The sequence below is a fragment of the Coturnix japonica genome, chromosome 1 (assembly GCF_054131305.1).
Source record: "Coturnix japonica strain WE chromosome 1, WE-NBRP24, whole genome shotgun sequence".
NCBI lineage: Eukaryota > Metazoa > Chordata > Aves > Galliformes > Phasianidae > Coturnix > Coturnix japonica.
Genome location: NC_140663.1, coordinates 147,890,040 through 147,915,636, shown reverse-complemented (window position 1 = coordinate 147,915,636; position 25,597 = coordinate 147,890,040). Strand labels below are relative to the sequence as shown.

Here is a 25,597-nt window from a genome sequence, read left to right as displayed (position 1 = left end):
AGCTCACTGATCTCCTTCTGTTTGGATTTTTGTGGCGGTTTCATGCTCCAACAACAGGGCATAGATAATTACTCATATCAGCACTTAGTGGTTTTTGTTTGTTTTTTTCCCCTGAATGTTTGCTGGCAGAATTTTCTGATTACATACTACATTTTGCAGAACAGTAAGTGCTTCTTTTCCCCTCCAGAAGTGTATGAGTTGCTTAACAATGCTGTTAGCGCAAGAAAGCTGAATGCTGAGCATAGAGTTTCAGGTACTCTTTGTGTAAATATGTTTAGGTCTATTACTGTATAACCTGGATAAACCAAACCTTTCTTGAGGTCATCATTCAACTTTATGTTCTGGAAAACTGGATGGATAGTTTATTTAAAGAAACAAATAAGAGTGGAGGAGGGAAGAACTAAGTGTTGACTGTGGGAAAAGTGGGGGATATGGATGCCTGATTTGCTGTTATAGTTAAAAAAAAAAAAAAAAGATTGTTGTTTCTATGCAGAAGTCTTACAGTACCATGCTGCAATTAACAGCAAATATGTTGAATTATTCTGTAATAGATGCTAAAAAAAAAAATGCTCTAACCACACATTAATTTCCTTAAGATTCTTGAAAAATGTACGTCAATTGCAACTTCTTTTTTTATTTGTACTTTCCATGCCTCAATTTTTGAAATGATGCCCTAAGGTGCTCTAAGAAGATATAACTTTAAATTTAATCTTTTACTCCTTTTTCCTCCCTTCTTCCCTCCCTTCTTCCCTCCCTTCTTCCCTCCCTTCTTCCCTCCCTTCTTCCCTCCCTTCTTCCCTCCCTTCTTCCCTCCCTTCTTCCCTCCCTTCTTCCCTCCCTTCTTCCCTCCCTCCCTCCCTCCCTCCCTCCCTCCCTCCCTCCCTCCCTCCCTCCCTCCCTCCCTCCCTTCCTCCCTCCCTCCCTCCCTCCCTTCCTCCCTTCCTCCCTTCCTCCCTTCCTCCCTTCCTCCCTTCCTCCCTTCCTCCCTTCCTTCCTTCCTTCCTCCGTCCCTCCGTCCCTCCCTCTCCTCCCTCCCTCCCTCCCTCCCTCCCTCCCTCCCTCCCTCCCTCCCTCCCTCCCTCCCTCCCTCCCTCCCTCCCTTCTCTTTCTTTCTCTTTCTTTCTCTTTCTTTCTCTTTCTTTCTTTCTCTTTCTTTTTTTTTTTACTTTTTTTCTTCACAAAATAAATTTCCTTCTTAGTTGTTCTGGAATTTGAAGAATCCATTTACACATTCATATAAAGCCTTATTAAAAGCTTAAGGGAATACGATAGACGGTTCAAACAACACATTTTCTTCCAAATATCAGATACACAATCTATTGCAGTTTTAAAGATTACTTTTAGCTTTTTATAGGAAAACTGTGATATTTTTTCTTTATGGCTATGGTATGATGGGTTTTTGTTTGTTTCTGTTTTTACTTTGTGTTTTTTAATATATCTGGAAAATCCTACAGTCTGTATTTGATTGATACTAGTATAGTTAAATAGAAACTACAAAAATCAAGACTTAAATTACTCAAGATCAAAACTCTGTGATTAGGCAAAAGAAACAAGATTAAAGAAAGGAATTGAACAAAGCAAACGGTCATTTGATGTGTTAACATCAGGGGACAGCTGTTGCCAGCACAGTGGGCAGTACAGAGAGGCATAAAATCTGGCCCAGGAAACAGGGGCTAAAATGCAGATGAAAAAGTGTAGTTCATTTTTCAAGAAAAGAAACACTGTGGGTTTTGTACTGATTCCAGCAAGTTTTCCACACATTGAATATGTGGGTGAAGTTAAAATTACGGCTTAAATTCAAACAGTCGTTTTATAATACTGAAAGAGAAAATGCTTTCTTGGGCTTGTCTCTTCTTTCTCCTGTGATTCCTGGTTTCACAGAATCACAGAATCACAGAATTGTAGGGGTTGGAAGGGACCTCTAGAGATCATTGAGTCCAACCCCCCTGCCAAAGCAGGCTCCCTACACCATGTCACACAGGTAGGCGTCCACGCGGGTCTTAAATATCTCCAGAGAAGGAGACTCCACCACCTCCCTGGGCAGCCTGTTCCAGTGCTCCATCACCCTCACTGTAAAGAAGTTCTTCCATACATTCGTGTGGAACTTCCTATGCTGTACTTTCATCCCATTACCCCTAGTCCTATCCCCATGCACTACTGAAAAGAGACCAGCCTCACCACTATGGCTCCCACACCTCAGGTATTTATAAACCTGGATCAAGTCCCCTCTCAGCCTTCTTTTCTCAAGGCTAAACAGACCCAGTTCCCTAAGTCTCTCCTCACAGGGGAGATGCTCCAGGAACAGTTTTGTGCTGTTCCTTCATCCTTGTGTAGGCTTTACTGTTCATTTTTAATAGCCCACAGAGAGTTACACACTAATTTTTTTATTGAAAAACTTCTCCAAGGATCAATTGAAATGCCTCAGCAGAAGAGTGCAGTAGATTTTCTCTTAAGTAGGAATAGATGGAGGTAGCCTGTTTGAAGACAGCAAACTGATGGAGCTGATCAGCTGTAACTTGCAACTAAATAAACATGAGCAGAACATTAGGCAGTAAAAGCATATGTGAATTCAATCCTGCTCTTTACTGTTGTCCACATAATTGTTCTTGAAAGTTATGCATTCTATAGTAAAATATATAAGTATTCTGATAAAAATACATAAGTACCCTGATTAAGGTCTTCCAGTTCTAAGTCTGGAGTTGCTAATTTCATATCTGTGTATAAATTCTTCGTCCTCTGAAAAGTTCAAAACAAGTTGTTCAATAATTCCTTTCAAGAGCACTGAATTCTTATCAGTGTTCAGTGCCTATTGTGGATCTGACTCAAAATAAGTATTCACTCCAGGAACGTTATATGTTCATTGAAAAACCTTTTGATATTTTCACCTCTTCATATATTCACTGAAAAACCTTTTCATGAAATAAAAGCCTACTCTACTCAAATACTGATAATTTTTAAAGTAAATTAGTTTTTAAAGTTTATTAAATGTTGGATTTACAGCTTCATTCTGCAGCGGTGAAATCCATTGAATTTTCAATGTAAAAGTAAGCCTAGCTGATAAAGTATGTGCAGGTAAAAGCTCTTGAGAATACGCGGGTCCAAAATAAAAAGCACTGTGTGTACATATTCTCATTTTACACTTATTAAGTCCTCATGCGTCTTATGAGAGGGAATTAAAATAGCATAAGCATGAGCAGATCCTTTTGGCAAACCTTTGAACAGAAGCTAAAATTCTCAGTGATTTATGCTCCTTTCTTTGCTATCTCATTTCAAATACCTAAATAATGCAGTTATCCATCAGTCTCTGATGCCCTCTGAACCTGTTACTGGAATAATTTTTTTGTGCTTTGCTTTTTTTTCTACAAATCTGCCAGTTGCTTGTATTTTTTGCCATTGTGCTTGTAGACAGTTTTCCTTGCATGTTCGCTACCTACCTAGACAAGTACTAGAAAACTCAGTCCCTGATTCCAGAGTGTTTTAACAAATGACTTTTAATAAGCTGAAGGAATGAGATAATCAGATTTACTCCAAGGAGGTGGCAAGTGTCAGAGGTGGTGGCCAACTTAAAAAAAAAAGAAAAGAAAATGTATTTAGATCTTTTATGTATAAGTAGGTGGGAAATAGTATAATTTAGAATGAGTCTCAAGCAGCTGATTCAAAAGCAAGCAGCTAATAAGGCTTCAAGATGTATGACCTAAGTGACTGTAGGATAATAATATTTAGATGGGTGGAATTTTCAACTGGAAGAAGGTAAGACACAAAGATGAATGCACTTGAGAATGAAGTCATTTTTCCCTACATAGGCTAGATACTCTTCCAGAATAGGGAAGATAGTTTTGAGCATCGTCTGGAGAGAGATTCTTTTGGAAAGAATCTTGAGAGAACTTGTGGTATTGATATAACTTCATACTTCTATCTTATCTTTTTAAATCTTGACGCTATTATAGTTTTTGTTGTCAGTGATGGGAAATGACTACTGCAAAATGTGTGGATTTTTTTTGTTTTGTTTTTGCTAGACCTCTACTTCCATATTTCATTCTTTTGTGTAATTAGTCTCCCTGAATGTATTTGTATGTGGGAGTAGCGCTGCAAAAAATTGGAAAGAGGTGCACTGGGAAAAGTAAGTTTTATAGCAAAATTCAATAGTTCTCAGCCTGTGGCTGCACTGAAACTAAAATTATTTGATTATTCTCTATTTTACTGTGTTGAAATTCTGTTTTTTACAGTTATTGCAGACTTTTAGTAGTAGGGAAATCACTTGCTATATTTCCTAACCTGGAAAAATAGCTGCTCTTGAAATGCAGCAGTAACCACAGACGTGCCTTTTAAATAGCTGATCTTGGCATCAGGGATAATATGTGGCACTGTTTGTATCAAAATGTGTTTTGACCAGCATTTAAGCTGATTCAGAGTGAGGTGTAGTTTCTTGAAGAAGACTTGGTTTTGTTTTGTTTTGTTTTGTTTACAAAGAAATCTAGGTTATACATCTTTCTTTCAACCTCTTACAATGAAATATTTTTCTGCTCTAGTTTGCTTGTTCTTCATTATATGCACGTTGTGCTCTATTACCATTGCTTGATGTCTAGGTTGTTGATGAATTCATAATTATGAAATATTCTTAGTCCGTGTTTCTCTTCATTCTTCTATTGTGAGCGAAAGAAAATTAAGAATTACATACTCAGTACTTTTTCCGGAAATGGTTTACCTACCACATTCTCAGTAAGTCTGATGCCTATTAGAGTTTGGTTTTAGGATAGTTAATAAATAAATGAAAAATTATAGCTACTTCCCCGAGAAACTATTTGAGAAACTGCTGCTCAAGAATGAATATATTTATATACATATATATATTTACAAACAGTGCATAATTTAATGTTCCAATTGTCTTTTTTTATAAATACTGATGCTCTTACAAATCTTATCTTAACCAATTATTTCTGTTTTGTTTTTTTTTTTTTCTTTGAACACTGTATAATTTGTCAGTGTTTTTCTGGTATCGAGATTCCCAGGAGTGAATGCTATATTACAAACATATAATACATCTTGTCTCATTATTCAGAGGTTATATTTAGTATTTCTGCTTGTAGCAAACTCATATCTAAATTGCTGTCCACTATGCTTATTCCTTGGACTTTGTTCCTTGCCTTTTCATTCCTTAATTCTTTTTTAATTTCAAACACATTTCTAAAGTCCTGCAAGCTGATATTTCTTTTCCTCTGGCAGGTTACTAAGGTTATTTTTCTTCTTGAGTTTGACAATACATCTCTTGGAGATTAATTTCTGCTCTAACATATGTGCTTTTTTTTCCCTGAAAATATTTAGTGACTTCTGCTACTACCTTGAGGACTGAGTTTTGAGATTCTTTACTTTTTTTTTTTGTTAGTTTTCCTCAGAAGCAGCAGTTCCTATGTGTGCATGCATTTGTTTATGTGTGTGTACATTTTTAAATGTGTGTATATATATATAACTACTCACATACCTACTCTTACATTTAAAACAATGCTGTTTACCTACAGGAGGATGAAGAAGAAACATATGAACAAACTCTAGAGTTCCGTAGAGGAGGGGATGGTCAGCCAAGGCGGTCCACACGACCTACTCAACAATTTTATCAACCCCCAAGAGCTAGAAACTGATTAATAAGAATTATACGGTAAATATATCTTATTAACATTTTATTGTGGATTTTGATTTCAAGAATAGGAAACCTGAATTTTTAAGTACTTTAGTGTTCTTCTGTCTTTGTGAGTTCTGTGAAAGAACTTTCTACAAATTTGCTGTTAGTTGGTTTGTATGACAGCCCTCAACACTACTGATGACTAGGCTATGAGCATTTTGAAAGAATAAGTTATTGTAATTACTATAATTACTATAATTTATATATGATTATATATAATTATAACATATGTTTTATATATTGTGTGTATATGTATAACTTAATTAATATATGATGTAAAATTCCTAAAAAAGGTGGGGTTTTTTTGCCTCGCTGAAAAAAAATAGCAACTGATCAAATCAAGTATGCTGTACCACATTCGTTATACCTTTGGATTTTCTAAATATTTAATTATCAAATATTCATTAAATGTGTAATCTGAATAAAGAAATCATTGCAAAGTTGCAGTGCTTGATATCTACAGTGTCTTTGTTTTGCATCTAATTTTTTTATGTACCAGCTGGTTATTTTTTTCCTAGGCTCTTTTAATTTCTTTTGTTTTTTCATTCTTTCACTTCTGGCTGACTTAATAGATGCTGCTGTATCTCTGCAGTTTTTAGTTTATTTGACTTGCAATAATATGATTTTGCTTTTTTGACTATATTCTAGCATACTGGGTTTTTTTGTCTGGGGGATTGCTGTCAGTACAAGGAGAAAAAATTTACTCTTAACTATTCCCAAGGTGATAATTATTCTTTGTTTTGTCTGTATTCTAATATTTTCTATTTTAAGTATATCAATCACTATCAATAAGCATTTCATGAAATAATTTTAAGTATGCGGAAATAACTTGGGTATATGCACTGAGCTGGGTTCTAAACTAAGTCTGTCATCTCAGGGAGATGTCAGTGTGATCAGCCTAATGGAATATGCTCAGTATAGAGCATATTGACTGTCAAAACTTTTGTGTGTGTTTTTTTAGGTAATAATTTTGGTATTATCAAATTGCACAGTATAAATCTGGAAGGCTGTGTTTGACTTTTGTGAGGTGGGAGGGAAGGATAAGACAGACATCCCGAATGATAATTATTCTTGTATCTCAAGAAGAGTGAAAGGTTTGTTGGAGAATAGGGAACAAGTCTTATAAGACAAAGGCGTTTAATTCCAACTTGCTTTGAAAAGGAAAATGAGCTGATCTCATTTACCTATTTTGGTAGATAAAGGAAACTTTCAGCCTGACAGTGTGGTAATTATTTATCAGAAGTGGCTTACAGTTATCCATATTACTGTATCTCATGTTGCTATATGTTTTATAATTAAGTGGAATTTGGAAATGCATAATGTGACCAAATGAAGTCATTCAAGACTGTGGAGCTAGAGAGAAATCAGTAATAAAAATCTGTTAACTTTCTATTAACTTCACGAAAATTAAATGGAGGATGCAGTTGTTTCCTCTCATTTTAAATGTAGGAAGAAAATCAATCAGTCCTTTCGGGTTTGTTTCCAGTTCATCTAAACTGGTACAGTGGTGTTAAATTGAAGGCTCAAGAATACTGAATGTTACTTCATCAAAGTGGATTTTTATGTGTTTTTTCCTCCTTTTTATTCCATAGCTTCTGAGAGAATAACATATGCATATTTCTTAAAGCTTTAGATAACCTGATTGATGAAGACATGATTGTAGCAGGGGAAGTTTTTAAGGAATTTTGTTAGAGTTAATTTTACTACAGCTTTCCACTGAAAAATGCTTTGCCAGACCATTAATTCTGATACCTCTAGTCCCTGAGAGGTTTTATATCCCTTATACTTCTATATTTTGTAAAGTAAATAACTTGAATGATTTTTCCTGAAAAGAGATGAAGAACCTCTGTTGATGCCTATATTACAAATTGGTAAATTGTGTACAATTTTAGTAATGTAATACTTAATAATTAAAAATGTCAAGGTGTGCCCTATTTTCAGAAACAAATCAGGCAATTCTAGAAGTAAAGTTTGATGGCCATATTTATATTGATAGAGACAAAGAGAAGATAAAACATATGGTTCATGTAGTAGACATATCATCTCACACCCAAAGCTTATACCAACCTGTTGGGACGATGTTTTACCACTTCACAGGATGAGCTTATTAGCACTAGTATAATAATGTACCACTTCCTTGATTAATTTCCAGCATACTCATTTAGCTATTGAAGTTGCCCTTGCAAATCTGAGATTGGTATTGACAATTACCGTAGTTCGTGTCTACAAGGCAATGGGGTCATAAATGAAAGATTTTAAATTCCAACTTTTTTGTTTGTTTTTTTCAATGGAGTTCATGTGCATTTGGGTCAATACCTCAGAGTGGTACACTGGGCCTAGTAGTGGTGGTTTATTAATATCCAGTAGGGAGACAGAGGACAGTAGCTCAGGATTTTCTCAGAGCACTGCATTGGGATCCCTTGAATTCATTCTATATTGTTAAGGGTCAGAGTAGTTAAATATTAGTTTCAGAAGATCCAAAAATTAAGATATTCCTCTTATATAAAGATATGATAAGAAACTTGGGGGCTAGCAGTAACAAAATACTAACTAAGCCTACATTTCCTGGGTAGAGTGTTATGGTAATATCTAGTACAAGGAGAATAAGTAATCAGAATTGTGTGTTTTGAAGAGTTCTGGCTTTTGGAGGAGTTAGGAAGAACCTAAGAGGATGAAGCTATGAGTGCTTGGTCACTATGTGATTCTCAGGTCTTCCTTTGCTCAGTGACAGAATTAATCTACACCTTTTCAAACTTTCTACAAAATGTGTATTAAAGTCTGTAGTAACGGATAATTGAATTTTGTAAGAAATCATTGCCAGCAAGTGTTCTTTCCTTGTGTTATGCCAATCATATGTGTATAACAAATATAACGTTTAGGTGCAATCTTCTGACTTATTTATCTAAAGACATCTAAGTACGAAAGAGCAGGAGTGAGAAAAAAAAAATATGAACAGCAGTGAAGTTGTACAAAATGTTTTGGGGCTTATCGTTGTTTTTTTCTTTTATTCTTTTTCATTTAGTGATCTTCTCGGGTTGAGGGAAAATTCACTGGCAGCTCCAACTTGATGAAGACTTCTAGAAGAACTTCTGGCTTTTTCCAAGCAACAGGGTGGGACAAAGAAAGCTGATATGAGCAGAAGGAATTTGAACTTGATACCACAAGAGACTTTTTTAAAGTTCTTAGTTAAATGAATCTGAATACTTTTTACATATGATAGAAGCAAATTGTCTTTGCTGCCACCAATAAAACTACAGTGCACTATTCTATTCTTTGCCTTGCTTTCTTTTTACCGAGCATCCATTTTTTTTAGGTAACACAACTACTGGCGTGTTATGATTTTTATTCATTCTGAATTGATTTTGGTTCTAATCCTGTCTCTACTAAAGTAGAAGTATATGTCCTGTTTCTCAGAAGCAGGCAGGATTCTGCTTCAAGTTTAGGCGTTAGGCGGCTAGCATTAGTGAAATGTTATGATTTTTCAGCTCTTTATTCAGTGAAATTCTGAATAGCAATTGACTTTATTTTCTGTTTTTTCTTTCTCGAAGTTGCTGAAGGCCAAAATTTACAAGTTTGCCTTTTATGGGTTTTTTTGAGCTATAATTAGAAGATTGAGAGGGAGAAAAAATTCAGTAGTTTCAAAAGACATTTTTCTAAATAATTTTAGGTAAATATTCTCTTTTGAGGAATCTTTACATTCTAGAAATAGAAACACTTGAGAAGGTACAGGAAAGTAATTTAAGCAAAAACTAATACCAAAAGATGCACATGGGTACATTTCCAAGAAAATAAAACAGGATAAATCTGTATATAAGTACACACACATAACCTGTTAAATTGTGGTTTCTGACTTTTCTGTACTTTAAACTCTGTATTTATTGCTTCATATTATATTATTTCCAGTTATTATTGATGCTTGAAAAAAAACTGTATATCGAACTGTACTTTTAAATCTAAGCTATATCTTTGAATCTTATGTGATTATGAAAAAAAGTTGAAATTCTACTAGTTCTTTTACAGAAGCACCACAAGACTGATGTACCTTGCAAGCCCCTTTTAAGCTTTATTTTGATGGTTTAATTGATTGATATGGTACATATGAGATAGTTTTGTAAAGATAGAATTGTACTGGATACATGTGTTGGTGCTATAAATTAAGTGGTTCAGTTAATTCTGCTAAATTTCTGAATGCTTATACATAATTCTGTTTAGACAGATTAGTCAAACCTTAGCAAGTGCTGAATGTTTTTTATGCCTTAATGGATCCTTGAGAATTATAATACATCTATTTAGCAACTTTAAAAACATCTGGAAACTTAGAACAGAAGCTGCACAATGTGGAAGTTCTTAGCTATCAGTTGATACTAGAAGGTTTGTGTAGTTTGTTGGATTTGAACTGGAGTCCATTTCCCAAAAGCTGTAAATCACTGTGGTCAGTTCTGCTAAATTGTACTGGCAAGTAAATAAGTGCAGATGTGATGCATTGGGTGTTAGATGTTTTACTTCCAGAATTATCACTGAGACCACTTATAACAGCTGTTCATTTCAATGTGCAGTCGTAGCATTGTTTCAAAAAGCAGATTGGGTCTTCTTTTCAAATAGACTGTGCATTAAATGAGAATCCTATTATCGGTGTACCAAAGCAGTCTCTTAGGGTTCTTCTGGTATTTCATTCCTGCTGTGAACTAAATCACTAAATTTAGAAAACAGCAGTCTGATTTAGTGAAGTGTAAAACAGTTGCATCGTTCTGAAACTACCAAATGTATGCGAAGCTTACTGTAGGCAAATTCAATATATTTAAGAACATTGGTTTTGTTTGGAAAACAGTACAGCCAACATCCATGACCAGGTCTTCTCTTCAGTGGTGCTGAGAAACTGGAAAGACAGAATAAGCAAAAAAATAGGCAAGTCTCTTTGACAGGAGATGTTGTCTTAGTCATTTTATTATTCTTTTCTATTAAGGTTTCAACTGCAATAATATATTTTGAAAGCTCTGCCTGTTCTTTAGGATTTGGAGAATCAGTGATTGAGTACATAAAAACTATTTGCATTCGCTTGTTCTGAAAAGCATGAATTCATATATCGATACCCATCAATTTCCATACAACATGATGATAAACTTCATAGATATGTACTTCAAAATTTTAATCAAACTCACGAATACAGTTCTTTCCAATCATAATGTTTTCTGGTTTACATATATGGGGAGAACATCAACTTATTCAGCCTTTATTTTGAGAGGAATTTATCATTACCAGACAGATCTACAGAAGTCATGCAAAAGTTATTTTGCCAAAAGCAACAGCAAAGGCAAGGTTCTGAACTTTGTGAGGCTACACTGATATACCTACACAAAGAAAGTGGAGAAGGAACACTGGATTCTGGTGATCCACACTATTCACCTACTAGCTTAATTTCTGATGCTGCATTTGACTGCTCTTGACTGTTTCCAAGACAAACCTGTGACTAACTTCAACCTTTGCAAGCAGAACATGAGGCAATCTGTGCCTCTTAAGCTGTGAACAAGTAGATCCGTGGACCTGTTTTGCTTGAAATACAGATACAGCTTATGAGAATTTTCTTTGTTGAGTTTTAGGAATGAAGTTTAATGAGAGACTTTCTTGCTATGGACTTGTATAGAACATTTTTACCAAAAGAAAAGAAAACAAAAAAATCCGAATTAAATTGTTTTTAAAATGGTGTTACAAGCTAGTAACTATATTTAAATAAAATTGCTTCACATTTTTTTCTTGGTTTGAGGTATGAAGTCATTTTGAAAGAAAGAATGTAGATGCTCCTTTCATTTTAATATTTTCTGAATTTTATAACAGTCTAATCAGAGCTGTTTTCATTTAAAATTCTGGTTTGGGCTAATTTCTTCTGAGATATTCAGATATATGATATTGATATTAATATAGGTTTTGTCACTAACAGCTATTTTCTTGGTGAATTTCTGGAAACAACTGTACAAATCACTTGCTGAGATTGCTTTTCTGGGAAACACTGCAGGAATCGTCTCTGCAGAGACTCTGTAATGACTTGTACCTTATGCAAGATGGAGCATGTTGGAAATATGATTTTCCAAAGTAATAGTAAAAGCAGATAGTTCCATGTGGTGAAAATTTATCTTAGGGGGGATAAATCTTAGCTTTGATGTGCATCTGGGATAAGAAAGGAGATGGAAGAAAGATATAACTTGAGGCAAGGCTGGAGAGATATATGAGAGAACTCCCAAATGGCCAAACTAATGAAGGGTTGGTGTAATCTTAGCAAGGTTGTTGAGTGAATACTGGAGAGTAAGATAGACAGTCCCTTTCTAGCAGTGTGATTGAAGGGGACTTCATACAGAAGAATCTCCAATGCTTTTCTGCATGGACAGGTGCATATAATTCTCTTTATATAACTGTACCCAGATTTAACTTTCAATCAACTCTTAATATCACATTGATTTTTTTTTCTGTAGTTATTTATCATATGAATGATTTTGAAGATACAGAGCTCTTCTGCTCGTAAGTAAATTGGGGAAACATTATCCAAGTGAAAGGGAAATTGGTTTATTTATAATAAAAATAATTATAATAAAAGAATAAGTAAGAGATGTTCTTTACTTTTGGCAGAGCACATAAATCTTCTTCATACCAAGGAACTAGAATAGCATATTCTAAGTACGTTAGTTGCTACATAAAGGAGTAAAATCACTTTCTTCAAAATTGAGGGGTTTTGTTTGTTTGTTTGTTTGTTTGTTTGTTTTTAAATATAGAAATTACAGGGTTTTTTTCTCCTGCTAATTGAAAGAGTATAGGGACGATTCATCCCAGTTTCTTCCTCATCTTGCTACATTGTTTTTTTAGGTGCATTCTCATGAAATGCTTCAATGTTACATATTCTTGATAGCCAAATAGTAAGTGTGTGTTCTACACCAATTGGTTGGATTCAAGCATTAATTAAAACTTGAGATTTATCAAGTACACATCAAATGAGATCCATCACACAGCTGCAGTACACTGAAATCTAGTTACAGCTCCTATTCCAGGTATTAGAATTCAGCCTATGCTGCTCCCTTTTACTCAATGAATTTGGAACAAGAAGCTGATGTCTAATACATTTTTAGGGGAGAAAGAAAGGAAAAGTTGTAACAGTTGTGAAAGCATGTGTGCACATCAGGTAGGAACTTTTGTACCTGGACTGTGGAATTTGATATATTTTTCCTTTTCAAAACTGTAGAACAACTCTTTTCAAAACTCTGAACAACTCTTATATGAAATTGTCATAGTTAAAAGCAGTTGATCCTTGTACTTTAATCAGTCTCTGTTCCCCATGAGAAATCTTGACTTTGGTTGTCTCTGGCACTCTTGCTGTCTCATAGCTCATAGCAAGAAGTCAAAGAACAGCTGGATTCCTGGGTAAAAGCTGATACAGGTTTAGACACTGAAGTCAGCTTACAGAGTCCCCCTCACTTAATTTGAGAGACTATATTATGTTGTTGAAAAAACACGGAAGCAGATGTGATATTGTGGCTTACAGTTGTTAACAGTGAATTCTGAATCAGTAATGTTTTGAACAAAACTATGGTCGCTGCATACTAGAACAAAGACAAGAATGTGGAGGGAAAAAAAAGACAAGTAAATATTGTTGAGTGGTGTGGCATTGGCAAAGTATTTAATTTGCTGAAAAGGAGCTTGTGTTAGGGTAAAATACACAATATTTATAAGAAGAATCCCAAGTTCCAGTTCCTTTGAATGTGTTATCCAGCATGGCACCATTCGTTTGATTTTCTCTTCTGCAATAACGTACTCATCTTGCTGTGAATGCTTCGAAAGCCTTTAATACTCTTTACCTCAGGTGTAGATAAGATGCTTTTATTTCCTACTAGGTCAGGGAAAGCAGCTTGACACTAGACTGTTTCTGTCCTTTCTCTTGATTTGTGATTAGAGGCTGCAGTTATATGTTGTTGCATACCCTTGGTACTAATGGAGGTCACTCTGAGCCAGAAGCAATCCCCAAAGCCTCGTGTAGAGGAATTGTGGGTCATATAAATTGGCCGAGATTCAGCAAATAACTGAATTCATGTCCTTGTCTGATCAAAGCATTGATGTCTGATCTCTTTGTTACATAGAATAGTATTCTTAGGGCAAGAAGTGCCCAAGGGATGGTCTGTAGTTCTCTTAAAGAAAATATGTCCAGTGTTTGTGTGAACTGCACTGTTCAATTGGGTTTCTTCTATCCTGCAGTCTTTTCACCACTGCAATTAGTCTTCTTTTTTTTTCTTCTTTTCTTTGAGGGTTGTGGGGGTGGTTATGGCAGTTCTGACTTTTATTATATGGGCTGTAGATTTGTATCCTGCATTTCTTCAGCACTGTGAATGAGAGTCTCCTGAGTTCTCACGTTAGATATTTTTGTTAATTATTTTTGGAGTATGATTAACTTATCTCTGTGAAAAGTTCCTTAGCTCTTGAAACCCCTTAGCTCAGTTATTCCCAATTACTCCTATTAACAACTTGCTTCAGAACTTTATTCCTCGGAAGGCTACAAATCTTCTAATTACAGCCTAAACGTATTTCGTTATCCACACTTGTTCTTGTGTCACCATTGACCTTCAGTATAAACAGGTTTCATATGACCCTGAGGTATTTGTAGGCAGTTTTTAAGCTGTGCTGAATGAGACCATGGAAGAATGATATTCTGCAAATCCTTTTCAATAACCTGTTATTGCAGAGGGATTTGATGGCTTGTGGTCCTTCACGCTTATACTGTGAGCAGTGATTTCTGTTCACCTGTAAATGCCTTCATTGAGTTGATGAATTCGTTAAACTTGGTAGTTTCATATGCCATTCCTATAGATCCAGGAAAAGAAATATTATTATATAAAATTACAGAACAGTTCAAGTTAGAAGGGACCACAGGAAGTGTACCTCTAGGTTGACATCCTACTCAAAACAAGGTCAACTGTGAGATCAGATGAGATTGCTTAAGGCTTTATCCAGTCGGGTATGGAAAACACCTAGGGATGCAGAAGCATAATCTGTCTGTGCAGTTTGCTTCAATGTTTCTGTCGTCATGGATAAGTCTTTCTTTACATCTGACTGAGCCTCTTCTGTTTCAGGGTATGTTGTTGCCTTTTGTTCTGCTGTTACCTGCCACAGTGTTAGATTGACTGTCTCAATATTATCTTGTAGGTGTGGGGAGACTGCTGTTCAGTCCCTTTGAAGCTGCCTCTTCAGGATGAACAAGACCTGTTTCTTGGTTTCTCTCAAGGCAATTTACTGCAACTCTTGGCAGTAGCCACACACTGAACTCATTCTAGTTTATTGATGTCTTCGTTGTATTGGGAAAATGAAAAAAAAAAAGTGGTATACTAAATGTGATCTAATGAGTAAACAGGGCTGGTCTAGCCTGTGGTACTGCTAGAGCATACTGCTGGCTTGTGTTCAGCTCAGTTTCCTAAGACCTTCTGATGGTATCCCACAGAGCTGCTCCTCAGCCACTCAGTCCCCAGCCTGTGTCACTGCAAGGGCTTATTCCCTTCTACAGTTCCAGACTTCACATTTGTCCTTGTTGAACTTCATGAGATTCCTGTTAGCCCTTTCCTCTAGCCTGTCTAGGTCCATCAGAATGGTAACCCTGCCATCAAGCATACCAATTTATTTCTCCACCAGTGTGATGTCGTCTGCAACCTTTATGAGTAAGTACTCCATTGCCTCCTTCAGGAAACTGATAGAGATGTTAAGCAGGACACACCTCTGAGTAGAACCCTATGGCACTTCTGTTGTTATTGTTTTGCTGATAGAATATGCCCTATAAACCACAACCCTCCAAGTCTTTCTTTCCCACAAGTTTATTATTCTTTTGATTATTCACACATCTGGACGGTAATGTTCTAATGTGGATACAGAAAAATGTGAGGAGAGAATGCCGGTATGCTTGCTGAAGTCAAGGTAAATGACTTTTTGCTCTTCCCTCCTATACAAATCCAAACGTTTTCTCATGGAAGGCAAACTGGTCAGGCATGGCTTGCCTGTCATCAGTTCATTGTGCTTGCCTCCAGTCACCACCTTCTTTGAGCACTCAGACATGTGTTCCAGGAGGCTTTGCTCCATGACTACTCTGGAGTCTGAAGTGAGACTAACCATACTTATGACATCGTTTTAAAACGTGTTTAATTTTTGCCTTCCTCCCCCCTCCCCCCCCTTTCCCCCCTCAGTCGTTGAAGATCTCTGCCCAGTCTCTAAACTCAATGTCAGGTAGCCTTACAAGGGCCATACAGTCTTTTCTCAGCAACCTAGGACACAGCGTTTTGGGTCCCATGGACTCTGAAGTGTCTCATGCCTTCAAAGAATTCTTGACTCAGTCGTTACCCACTGTTACTGATTGTTTTCTGTTTAGACTCGTTTTCTAAGTACAGAAGCTTCAGAGATGTTTCTGATGAAGACAGGATCAGAAATCATTATATTATATATATGTTATATACACCAACATATGGTATAGAAATAATGTTAACCACGTCTGAGATGCTGGACAACTATCTGGGAGAAATGAAAATCTGCAGAGTGCAAATAATAGAGATCGGCAACAGAGGAAGCAGTTTCTGGCTTGGTTTGTTGTTGTTTTGTTTTGTTTTGTTTTGTTTTTTGGGTTTGCTTTTGTTTTTTTACATCTTTGATTTTTCTTAAGGTTCTGTTATCTGAGACTTCCTGGGAATCCTCCAAGGATCAGGAAGGTGGCAGCCGCTGCCAGGTAAGAATAAGTGCAGTTTACTAATCTAGGGAGAATCAAGCACCTCTTTTGGCTAGTTCTAGACAGAGGCATATATAGGACTCAGGCCTGGAGCAGAGCTCATGGTCAGCCAACAGATGCAGCAGTACTTTTAATAATAAAAAGCAGGAGCTCATCTCAGTTCAGAGCACAACCATCCTCATGTGCCAGAGGGCACTTTCCCAGCAGTGGTTGGAGCAACTGCCAATTTGTCCAGTCAAACCTTTAATCCCCTTACTGCTCTTTTCTCACTCTTGTTCCTCCCAGATTCTCTGCAACGACTCCCTTATTCTGCCTTTGATTCATCCCATAACAAGTCCAGTGCAATTCCCAAATGCTCTTCTCATGCAGCCTGTTTTGTGTGAAAATATCCTGAGAGCTACTCCTTCATCTTGATGGGCTTGAAGCCCGGGCAGTGGGGCCTGATCTTTACTGGAACAGCCCTGGAAAGGTCTTTGTTCATAATGAGTCCTTAATTTAAGTTCCTGCCTGCCACTGTGCTCCTGGTGCTCCTCTGATGAGCCAGTAAGTAGCTTGGCAGGGAATTATTTTATCTTCCCTTCTTTCTGTAGTCTGTGAGCCCCTGCTCAGGTATAGATGAACTTATATCATTATAACATTATGGGAAGACTGCTGCAGCCTCTGTGATCCAAAAACCGTTAACTCATTAACAAAGCTGAGTGCAGTGGTTGTCATCATCAGGTGGTCAGCTGCCTTCCAGAGGAACTTGGGCAGAATGGGCTTACAGGAACTTTGTAAAGTCCAACAAGGAGAAATACAAAGACCAGCTCCTGGAGAGGAATAGTTCCAGGCACCAATACACACTGGGAGCCATCCAGCTGGAAAGCAGCTCTGCAGAAAAGGCACTGAGTGTCCTGTTGGATACCAAGTTGAACGTGGGCCAGACAATTGTGCAAAGGAGGATTAATGGCGTTCTTGGCTGCATTATGCAATGTTGCCTGATGAGGCCACACCTGGAATGCTGGGTTCGTTTTTATGCTCTGGAGTACAAGAAAGACATAAACACCCTAGAGACTGTCTAATAAAGGGCCACATAAATGATTTGACTTCTGGAGTACCTCTCTGTGAGGGGGAACTGAGAGCTGGGACCATTCAGGCTGGAGAAGACTCAGGGTTGATCTCCAAACCTTCCTAAGCATAGGCCTTGGCGATCAGCTCTGGGTATCCCTGCTTGAGCCAGGGGAGTGGGACCAGATGGACCCAGAGGTCCCAGCCAAGCACAACAATTCTGTGATAGGGCAAGTGAAAAAGAGAATTCTGACTTGTTCCTGACCTGTCACTTTTACATTTCAAACAGTTGTACATATATACACAATGAAAATTCTTTCCCTATGAGGTTATCCAATGGATATCATCTTCTAATGCAGAATCTTCTAGTGAAGACACCTCTGTTTTTGCAAATTAACAGTAGCTGGGACAGGCAGCTTGATAGGTCTAACAGAAGTGAAGCTAATGATAGAAGTAGGTTTCTTGTTCTTCAGTGAAGGCATAGTGTATTAGTGCTCAAAATTAGAACTGTCATCTCCTTAATTACCATCACTGACAAGGAACATTGGTAGGGCAATGCTTAGTATGTAATAACAAGAGATCTCTGTTTCAGAGCAGGAGTTTAACCTTTTTTTTTTTTCAGTAAGAGGGATTTGCAGTGAGACTGTATGAGAGAAACTATGTATGTAGGACTGTATGTAGTGAGACGGGGAGTACCTAGCTTTGCATCATACCATAATATTTCTTATTGTAACTACTTGGTGTGGGTTTTTTGTTTGTTTTCTTTTGTCCTATTAAGATATTAGGAAAAAGTATTTTAAAATAGGAAAAAAATAAAAATAAAAAAAATAGCATTTTAAAGAAAGCAAAGATATGGGTATCATTGAGATAGAATGTGACTTTGATCATACCTCCCCTAACTCTAGCTGACCTGATGCTCTTACTGTGAATTTTCTCTGGTATTTTCTACCTATGAAGGATGACTGTCCCTCAAAAGAATGTAACTGTACTCTGCTAGCAGACATTGGTGTTTCCTGTCAACCTGATGATGTACCTTGACAAGGTGTCTCTCTGACTGGTTGTCAAACCCCAAAGTGAACAAAAAGGCAGGTGAAGAGTAGAGCATACCTAACATGAACTCAGACAGTAGTAACCAAACCTGGGGAAGAAAAGTTTGCTTATTATGCTATTACCTGTCTGAATCTTTAAAATGCTGTTTAAAGTGCATTAAAGTAAGGTAGGGAAGCCATCTGCTGACAGTGGCATGTTATCTGATACAGGAGGACCCAGAAACAAAGCAGTCCAGTGCTCTCAGTAAAATCTCTGTGTTAGCTACTTGTATTTTCAGTGCGGAATAGAAATGAATGTCCTGGGCGACATCAGGAGCAGAGCCTGCCTTAGGCACAAGTTTAACAAAGTCTGATGAGCATTGACTTGGCAACAGAGAAGCTGGACTGATGTCTCTATTCCTGGCAGCAGGACCTGAGGAACAAGCAGCTCCTGGCATGCTCTGCAAACTGCCTCCAGAGAAACTTGGAACTGTACAAATCATAAAGCCAGGCATTCCCTGAAGTGCCCATTTAATGAAAAATAAATGTTCTTTTCCTCCAGGACTCGCTTTCAATGAGGCTGCTTTAGTGCTAGTTGTTACTTGCAGGAACAGTACCATATATCTGTTTATCTCATAAAACTTGGAATAGACTGTACTGGTCACACAGTAATCTGAAAGTCTGGAATATCTTACTTTCTATTAGATTCCAGTGTCAGTTTAAGTGCATCACTTCTCTGTTTTCCTCTGGGCTGCACAATTACAGAAACACCTGAGGATATATGCAAGACTAAACTTTAAAAGTCTACATTTATTATGTTTTTTTTTTTGTTCTAGTTCCTTCAGATGCGTTGTTGAATGCACTTAATATGAAAGTTGTTAGCATATTTGAAACTTTCCTTTGCATGCAAATTTACAAAGACAGTTCGTTTGTTATGAGCTATATTATACTTAAAGATAAATAACCCAAAATGCCGTACAAAGTCAGCATCTATATGTGATTAACTGAGGGAGTTATAGGGGAGAAACCTCAGCTGTGCTTCAAAAAGTATTCTCCATTTATCTATAGCCGAGTAATACATAATGAACGAGATCAAATTATAATGCCACGATTCACTGGGAGTGGTTGATGAAGATCGCTATTCATTCACCTAAGGCCTATCAGTTAATATTTACATTGTTGGAGAAATGCATGATTTAAAACCTAGCTGTGCTTCCCTTTTCAAAGATGTACAGCATAGTTATAGATATCTTAGTGCAGGTACTTGGCCTTAGAATATACAGAAATGTGTTATCTGCATAATAACTAGATCACTTAAGGATAAGCTTTTGTCTTTAGCTAATTACATTGGTAGAAAGACTTCTGTTGCAAAGATTGATGATTATTTGAAGATGATTATACCTACTGTAGGCCTTCCTTTTCCCTAATGGGAACAGATTAGTGTAAACACTATGACTGCATGAGTACAATCAAAGCTGAGTTATTTTTATTTATGTCCTTGGGCCACATGTCCATGTGCTCTGTCGTATGAGCAATGAAAAGACATGCTCTTGAGAGCGTGTTGGACAGTGTTAGAAATAGACTGGCTCATCAGCTACAGGAGGTGTTAGAAATTATCCCATCCTGAGAATGTGGGCATGACTGACTCTGCCCTGTGGAAAAAATAAGTGTCCATGCTGCTCTACATTCTTCATTACTCTAGCGACACAAAAATTAATGCAATATTTTTGCAGTGAAAACCCTGCCTGTGCTTCACTCCATATTTCTTTGGCTAGAGGATAACAACAGTTTCAGCACTGCAGACCTATCTGTCTTGTTCCATCCACACTGTGTTTCCTTGTGTGGATTGTACTAACCTAGTATGACACTGTTTTAAAGCTTCTATATGGGCTTATGGGTTATCAACAGTGTGCTGAGCTCATGTATTTTACCTTCTAACTCTTATGATTTTCCATTGCAATTAGGCCATAAATTGCCATTAAAAAGGAACTAATGTTGGCAGTATTTCACTCACTTTCCGGCTGAAAAATTAATTTTACTGTAGCAATTAATGGTACATCTAGAGCTGTCAGAACTTAAATGTTCATCCCTCTGTGCTCTCTCAATGTATGATTTGTTACTCAGCTTCTGTACATCACCTTTGCATACTTTCTGCATTTTTCTCAGTCACTTACAGTTATTCAGATTTATGTTAATAGATTTGAATGCTCTTTTGAAACCATGCAGAAATCAAGTAGGGGATTAATTTTTGCACTTGAAATATATTTTAGGGTTCTACAAGGCAGAACAAAATATTGACTACCTAGAACACTGTGCCAAGACACTAAGGAGATTTTCTTTAATGCTAGGTAACAGTTACTGTATGTAAATAAGAAGGGTATGTTTTATGATATAATGAATAATAAAAATGAATGTTTCACTTGCACATAGGCATCCGTAGGAAAACCAGTTTTAAAATTCTACAAATATATCGTTGAAATCAAAATTTCTGACATAAGAATAAAAGTTGTTTCAGAAATAATGTTTGTTTTGGTGTTTGTACTCAGTTATAGTGTTATTATTACTCTATTTTGATTCTCGTCTTTTGAATTGGTTTCTCTCTTACAGCAGCTATGAGAATCCCAGTAGTTTATACGATTCCTCTCTTTCTCTGTATAATAAGAGTTATTTTCATGCTGATATTCCTAAATTTCAGGCTTAAATATGTTGAACGCAGTAGGGTATACTGAAACAGTAATGGTAAATTCTCTTGTTCCTATAGTAAAATAGAGTTTGATTTTAGAAACAAAATCTAAGTGGCTTTAGTACTACTCAGCTGGTCAGCTTGAATGGTCTGGTGTGCTGGAGTGTATATGCTGAACTGGGATAGCTCAAAATTCACGCTTCTGTGATGCAACAGCAAGTGAATAACTTCATTTTCGCTAAATAAATCCTACATAGTGTTTGGATCAGCATCCATGCCTTTTTCACTCTTTAAAACACATCTGAAACAAGCTTGTTATTTGTGCTGTGCCCAAAGCATTGTGGAAAGGAGACACTGATTCCGTATCTTGACAGATTGGCTAAACAAATTTAAGAAATACCAAAATATTTAACCTCTATTTTTTTTTTTTCCCTAAAAATGCCCCAGTATTTAAAATGACCACTAATAATAGGGGAAACACTTTGACAATTTCTTTTTAAATATTTAATTAAGGAGAGCTTAAACTAAACAGTCAGAATTTCATATTTTTTTCCCCTGAGATACATGGGAAATAGAGGAAACATTCACCTGGGTTCTTGATAACCGTTCCCTGCCAGTACCTTTTAAGAAGCTAGAATAAACAAAAAGAGATGGAAATAATGAATGTATTTGTTTATGCGTGCGTTGCTTACTGCTAAGAAGTACTGTTTCCAGGAACTGGTAAGGAATCTTGCTTGTTCTTTTTAACACCCCCTGGAACAGCTGAATTAAGCTCACAGCAAAGCATTCTGCTGATAGGGTGGATTATTTTCTTACATGTGGTTAGGATTCTTTGGAAGCTTCCACATCAAAGTTCTACCTCTAAATGCCTCTTAATTCCCTGTGTATTGGAATATATTGCCAGCAGGAGCAGAGAGGTGATTGTCCCCCTGTACTTAAGCACTGATGAGGCCGCATCTCAAGTACTGTGTCCAGTTTTGGGCCCCTCAATGCAAGAAAGGCACTGAGGCCCTGGAACATGTTCAAAGGAGGGCAACAAAGCTGGTGAGGGGTCTGGAGCACAGGCCATGTGAGGAGAGGCTGAAGGAGCTGGGAATGTTCAGCCTGGAGAAGAGGAGGCTCAGGGGAGACCTTATTGCTCTCTATAACTTCCTGAAGGGAGGTTGTAGTGAGTTGGGGGTCAGCCTCTTCTCTCATGTAATCAGTGATAGGACTAGAGGGAATGGTTTCAAGTTGCTGCAGGGGAGATTCAGGCTGGACATTAGGAAGTGTTACTTAAGGGTGTTGAGGCACCGGAATGGACTGCCCAGGGAGGTGGTGGAGTCACTGACCCTGGGGGTGTTCAAGGAAAGAATGGATGTTGTGTTGAGGGACGTGGTTTAGTGGGAGCTATTGGTAATAGGTGAACGGTTGGATCCTGGATCACTTTGAAGGATCAGGATTTAAAATTACTTGTTATGTATCTGTTGTGTAGCTACATTAATTGATATATAATAAATCCTATTGAATCTGTACATAATGAGAAATGTCCCTTTGCCCTTTACAGGTGAAACATGTCAATATGACAGTTTAATTCAGCCTATGTTTTCAGGGATAAAAGTAAGGAGTAATAGTGTTTATTTGGACAGAAACCATTTCTACACTATGTATTTGCCTCAGTCTTAACAACACAATATGCTTGCTTTTCTACCTGCGAGGGAAAGGGAATTGCTGGACTTTCTGGAGTAAACTGAAAATGGATCTTAATTCTTCAGTGATATTCTCATTAAATACCAAAGCTTCTGTAAGGGTCTCTGGTGCGTGCTTTTCAAAGTACTTATGTTGATTACTTGGATTTTTAAGACCTCTCGACAGAACTTTGTAATTCTCTGGTAATTACTTTGAGAAACATGCAGGCAATCTTTAAAACTGAATCCCCCCAGTTCTGAATGAAAAAGTCTAAATCAAAGATTCTCAGATTACATGGAAATTTAAGAGTACAGCTTGTTCATCAGGAGTAAATTCAAGCAGATGCTGCTTGTGACTACTGAGATGGAGTTGCCTGACACCTGCAGTTTCCTTTTCACCTTGGATTTTATGCTTCTGTAATGGCTTTCAGTAAAAAAAAAAATAATCTAATTTCTAGAGGATAGTTCTTTGAAATAGAAGGTACAGAAACATGGAAGAAAACACTCAACTGGATTTACTGCCTCTGTCCATGCTGGTTATAATTGCTCCAGTTTATATTTCAACACTTGATGTTTTGAACACAGTCTGTAACATTAGTATGCTTCTGTCTGTTGCTGTCTTATAAACCTCCTTCCAAGTTTTGATATCTATGATTATGCTTTATCTGAATGTATATAGTGCCTGTGCCTACTGCGTCAGTTAGAATACAGTGGCTGTCTTTGTAATTGCTTTTAATTTAAGCCCTTTCATGGAAATGTTGTGTCCTTTGTTATTGTTTAGTAAGCAGATTGCTGTTGACTGGCATTCCTGCCCTTAGTAAGCAGATTTAGGATTTTTCTTGCAAAGATGAGCCACGACTGAATGGCTATGCTGAGAGCCATCCCCTTTTCTTCCCTGCCTTCCATCCCAGGCAAGCTTAATGAGGGTGCAAGCCAGGGTTTTAGATCTTCCTAATGACAAAGAGATGATCCTTGAGTATCCACAGGGAGTGATTGATTGTAAAGCAAATGAGAGTTGGGAGAACAGCTTATATTTCTGCAGATAAATCTATTTCCAGGTAGAAGAAGCTCCAGAAAAAATGGTTTAAATGGACTGTCCTGCCACAGACAGTAGAAGCACGCACTGGTTTGTGAATTCTGCTGCTAGTACAGGCCTTATGTGGGAACTTGAAGGCCAGAGGTTCATTGGCTCTTCTGTGTTAGTGCACGATGTCCTTCCGGACATCTATATGAATTTTCTGCCTTCTCTCCATGTTTGGAGTGTCATTGAATCTTTGAATCTGAAAGCACTGGGTGCCAACAGACTTTATAACGTGGCTTAATCTCTTGATGTGATGTACATTACTGTTAAAGGTAAGACTGGAAAGGAATCTTCTGTGTTCTTTTACCATACTCTGCCTCATGCATTAAGGGAGAAAGTGGTGAGTAAATACTTGTTGTGTAATGTCACTATGTCCAGCTATGGTGTACAAAACTTCTTTAGGGTCTCAGTTTAACTTATTGTGTATTTTGGTAGAACTTTATGTATATATATTTGTAACTGATTCTATGTGTAAAATGAGGTAAGGGGAATGTAAACTAATATAGATGCTGTTTTCTTTATCAACCTTGTATTTAGGATTGCTGTTTTGCTAGTAATAGAACACTAGCTCTTACTTCAATGGTATGTTTATCTTTCTTCATTATTGTTGGTTCCAGGAAACCATGAAAAATTTGGATAATTTACTCTTTTTCTGCTACCAAATGTTCTCCTTTCTCTAAATCCTTTCAGTCCTCAGAAAGTATTTCTCAAAGACTGGTGCAAAAGCTTCTGGTTAAATGAGAAGCAAGGAGGAAATATATCTTCCTTATTTCCATTTTTATTGCACAAAGAAACTATTAATCTGTATTTTACTGATTTATGAAATAGAATGGACTTCAACAGCATAGGACTGCTTTTCCCATCGTCTCTCTCATTTTAAGCTAAAACTTGTTTCTCTTCAAATTTTCTTTTATAATGATCTGCATTCAACGGAAGATAATTTTCTCCTTTTTAGAGTTAGGACTAAATAATGGAAATGGATTTGAGTAATTTTAAGAGAAGAAATGCTAAGTGGATTGTGTTGATTTGACTATCACAAATTGCTGAGTTTATGGGCACTTAATTAGTATTCCAAGCAGTATTCTTTTTCAGTTGTAGGTCTTCTGCTCTTCAACACAGCTGTAGCAGATCCACCCCCATGACTCAACGTCAGCTACATCAGTTTTTTCCCCTACTGGTCCAGACCCCACAAGAAGGGTCATAAAGAGGATCTGTGGAACTTCAGACCTGTCAGCTTGATCTCGGTGCCAGGGAGCGTTACGGAGCAAATCATCTTAAGTGAGGTCACATGGCAAATGTGGAACAACTGGAGGATCAGGCCTGGCCAGCATAGGTTCACAAAAGGCAAATCCTGCTTGACCAATTTGGTCTCCTACTATGATTGAGTGACCCAACAATAGTCGAATACTTTAAAGTTTTAGTGTCTTAGCTCTAGGAGATAAAAAGAAGTTTTCAGTAAGGAGTTAGCCTTGTGTACGGACTTGAGTCAGTTTAGCTTCTTGCTGGGACAAGAACATCTGTTTTTATTTTCCAGGTCTTGTCTGGTTTCATAGTTCTTGGGTTACAGTCTTCAATATCTTTCAGTTTTGCATCTTCTCAAATTTATTCTGTATTCTTTTTCTTGGAGAAGGCTTCATTCTCTCTTAACTCTCCAAGAAATTTGCTTGCAGATTTCTTTT

General features: G+C 37.1%; 1 protein-coding gene across 2 annotated transcripts in view; it reads left to right on the top strand.

The window, feature by feature from the left end:
- The window catches only part of TDRD3 (tudor domain containing 3), an 83,006-nt gene extending 74,060 nt beyond the window's left edge, over nucleotides 1-8,946 (top strand). For both annotated transcript variants that reach the window (XM_015851686.2, XM_015851685.2), the window contains exons 13-14: nucleotides 5,517-5,653; nucleotides 8,700-8,946. In XM_015851686.2, coding sequence (XP_015707172.1) covers nucleotides 5,517-5,636 — 120 coding nt within the window. In that variant the 3' untranslated portion in view covers nucleotides 5,637-5,653; nucleotides 8,700-8,946. The remainder of the gene's footprint in view (nucleotides 1-5,516; nucleotides 5,654-8,699) is intronic.
- The last annotated feature ends 16,651 nt before the right edge of the window (nucleotides 8,947-25,597 follow it).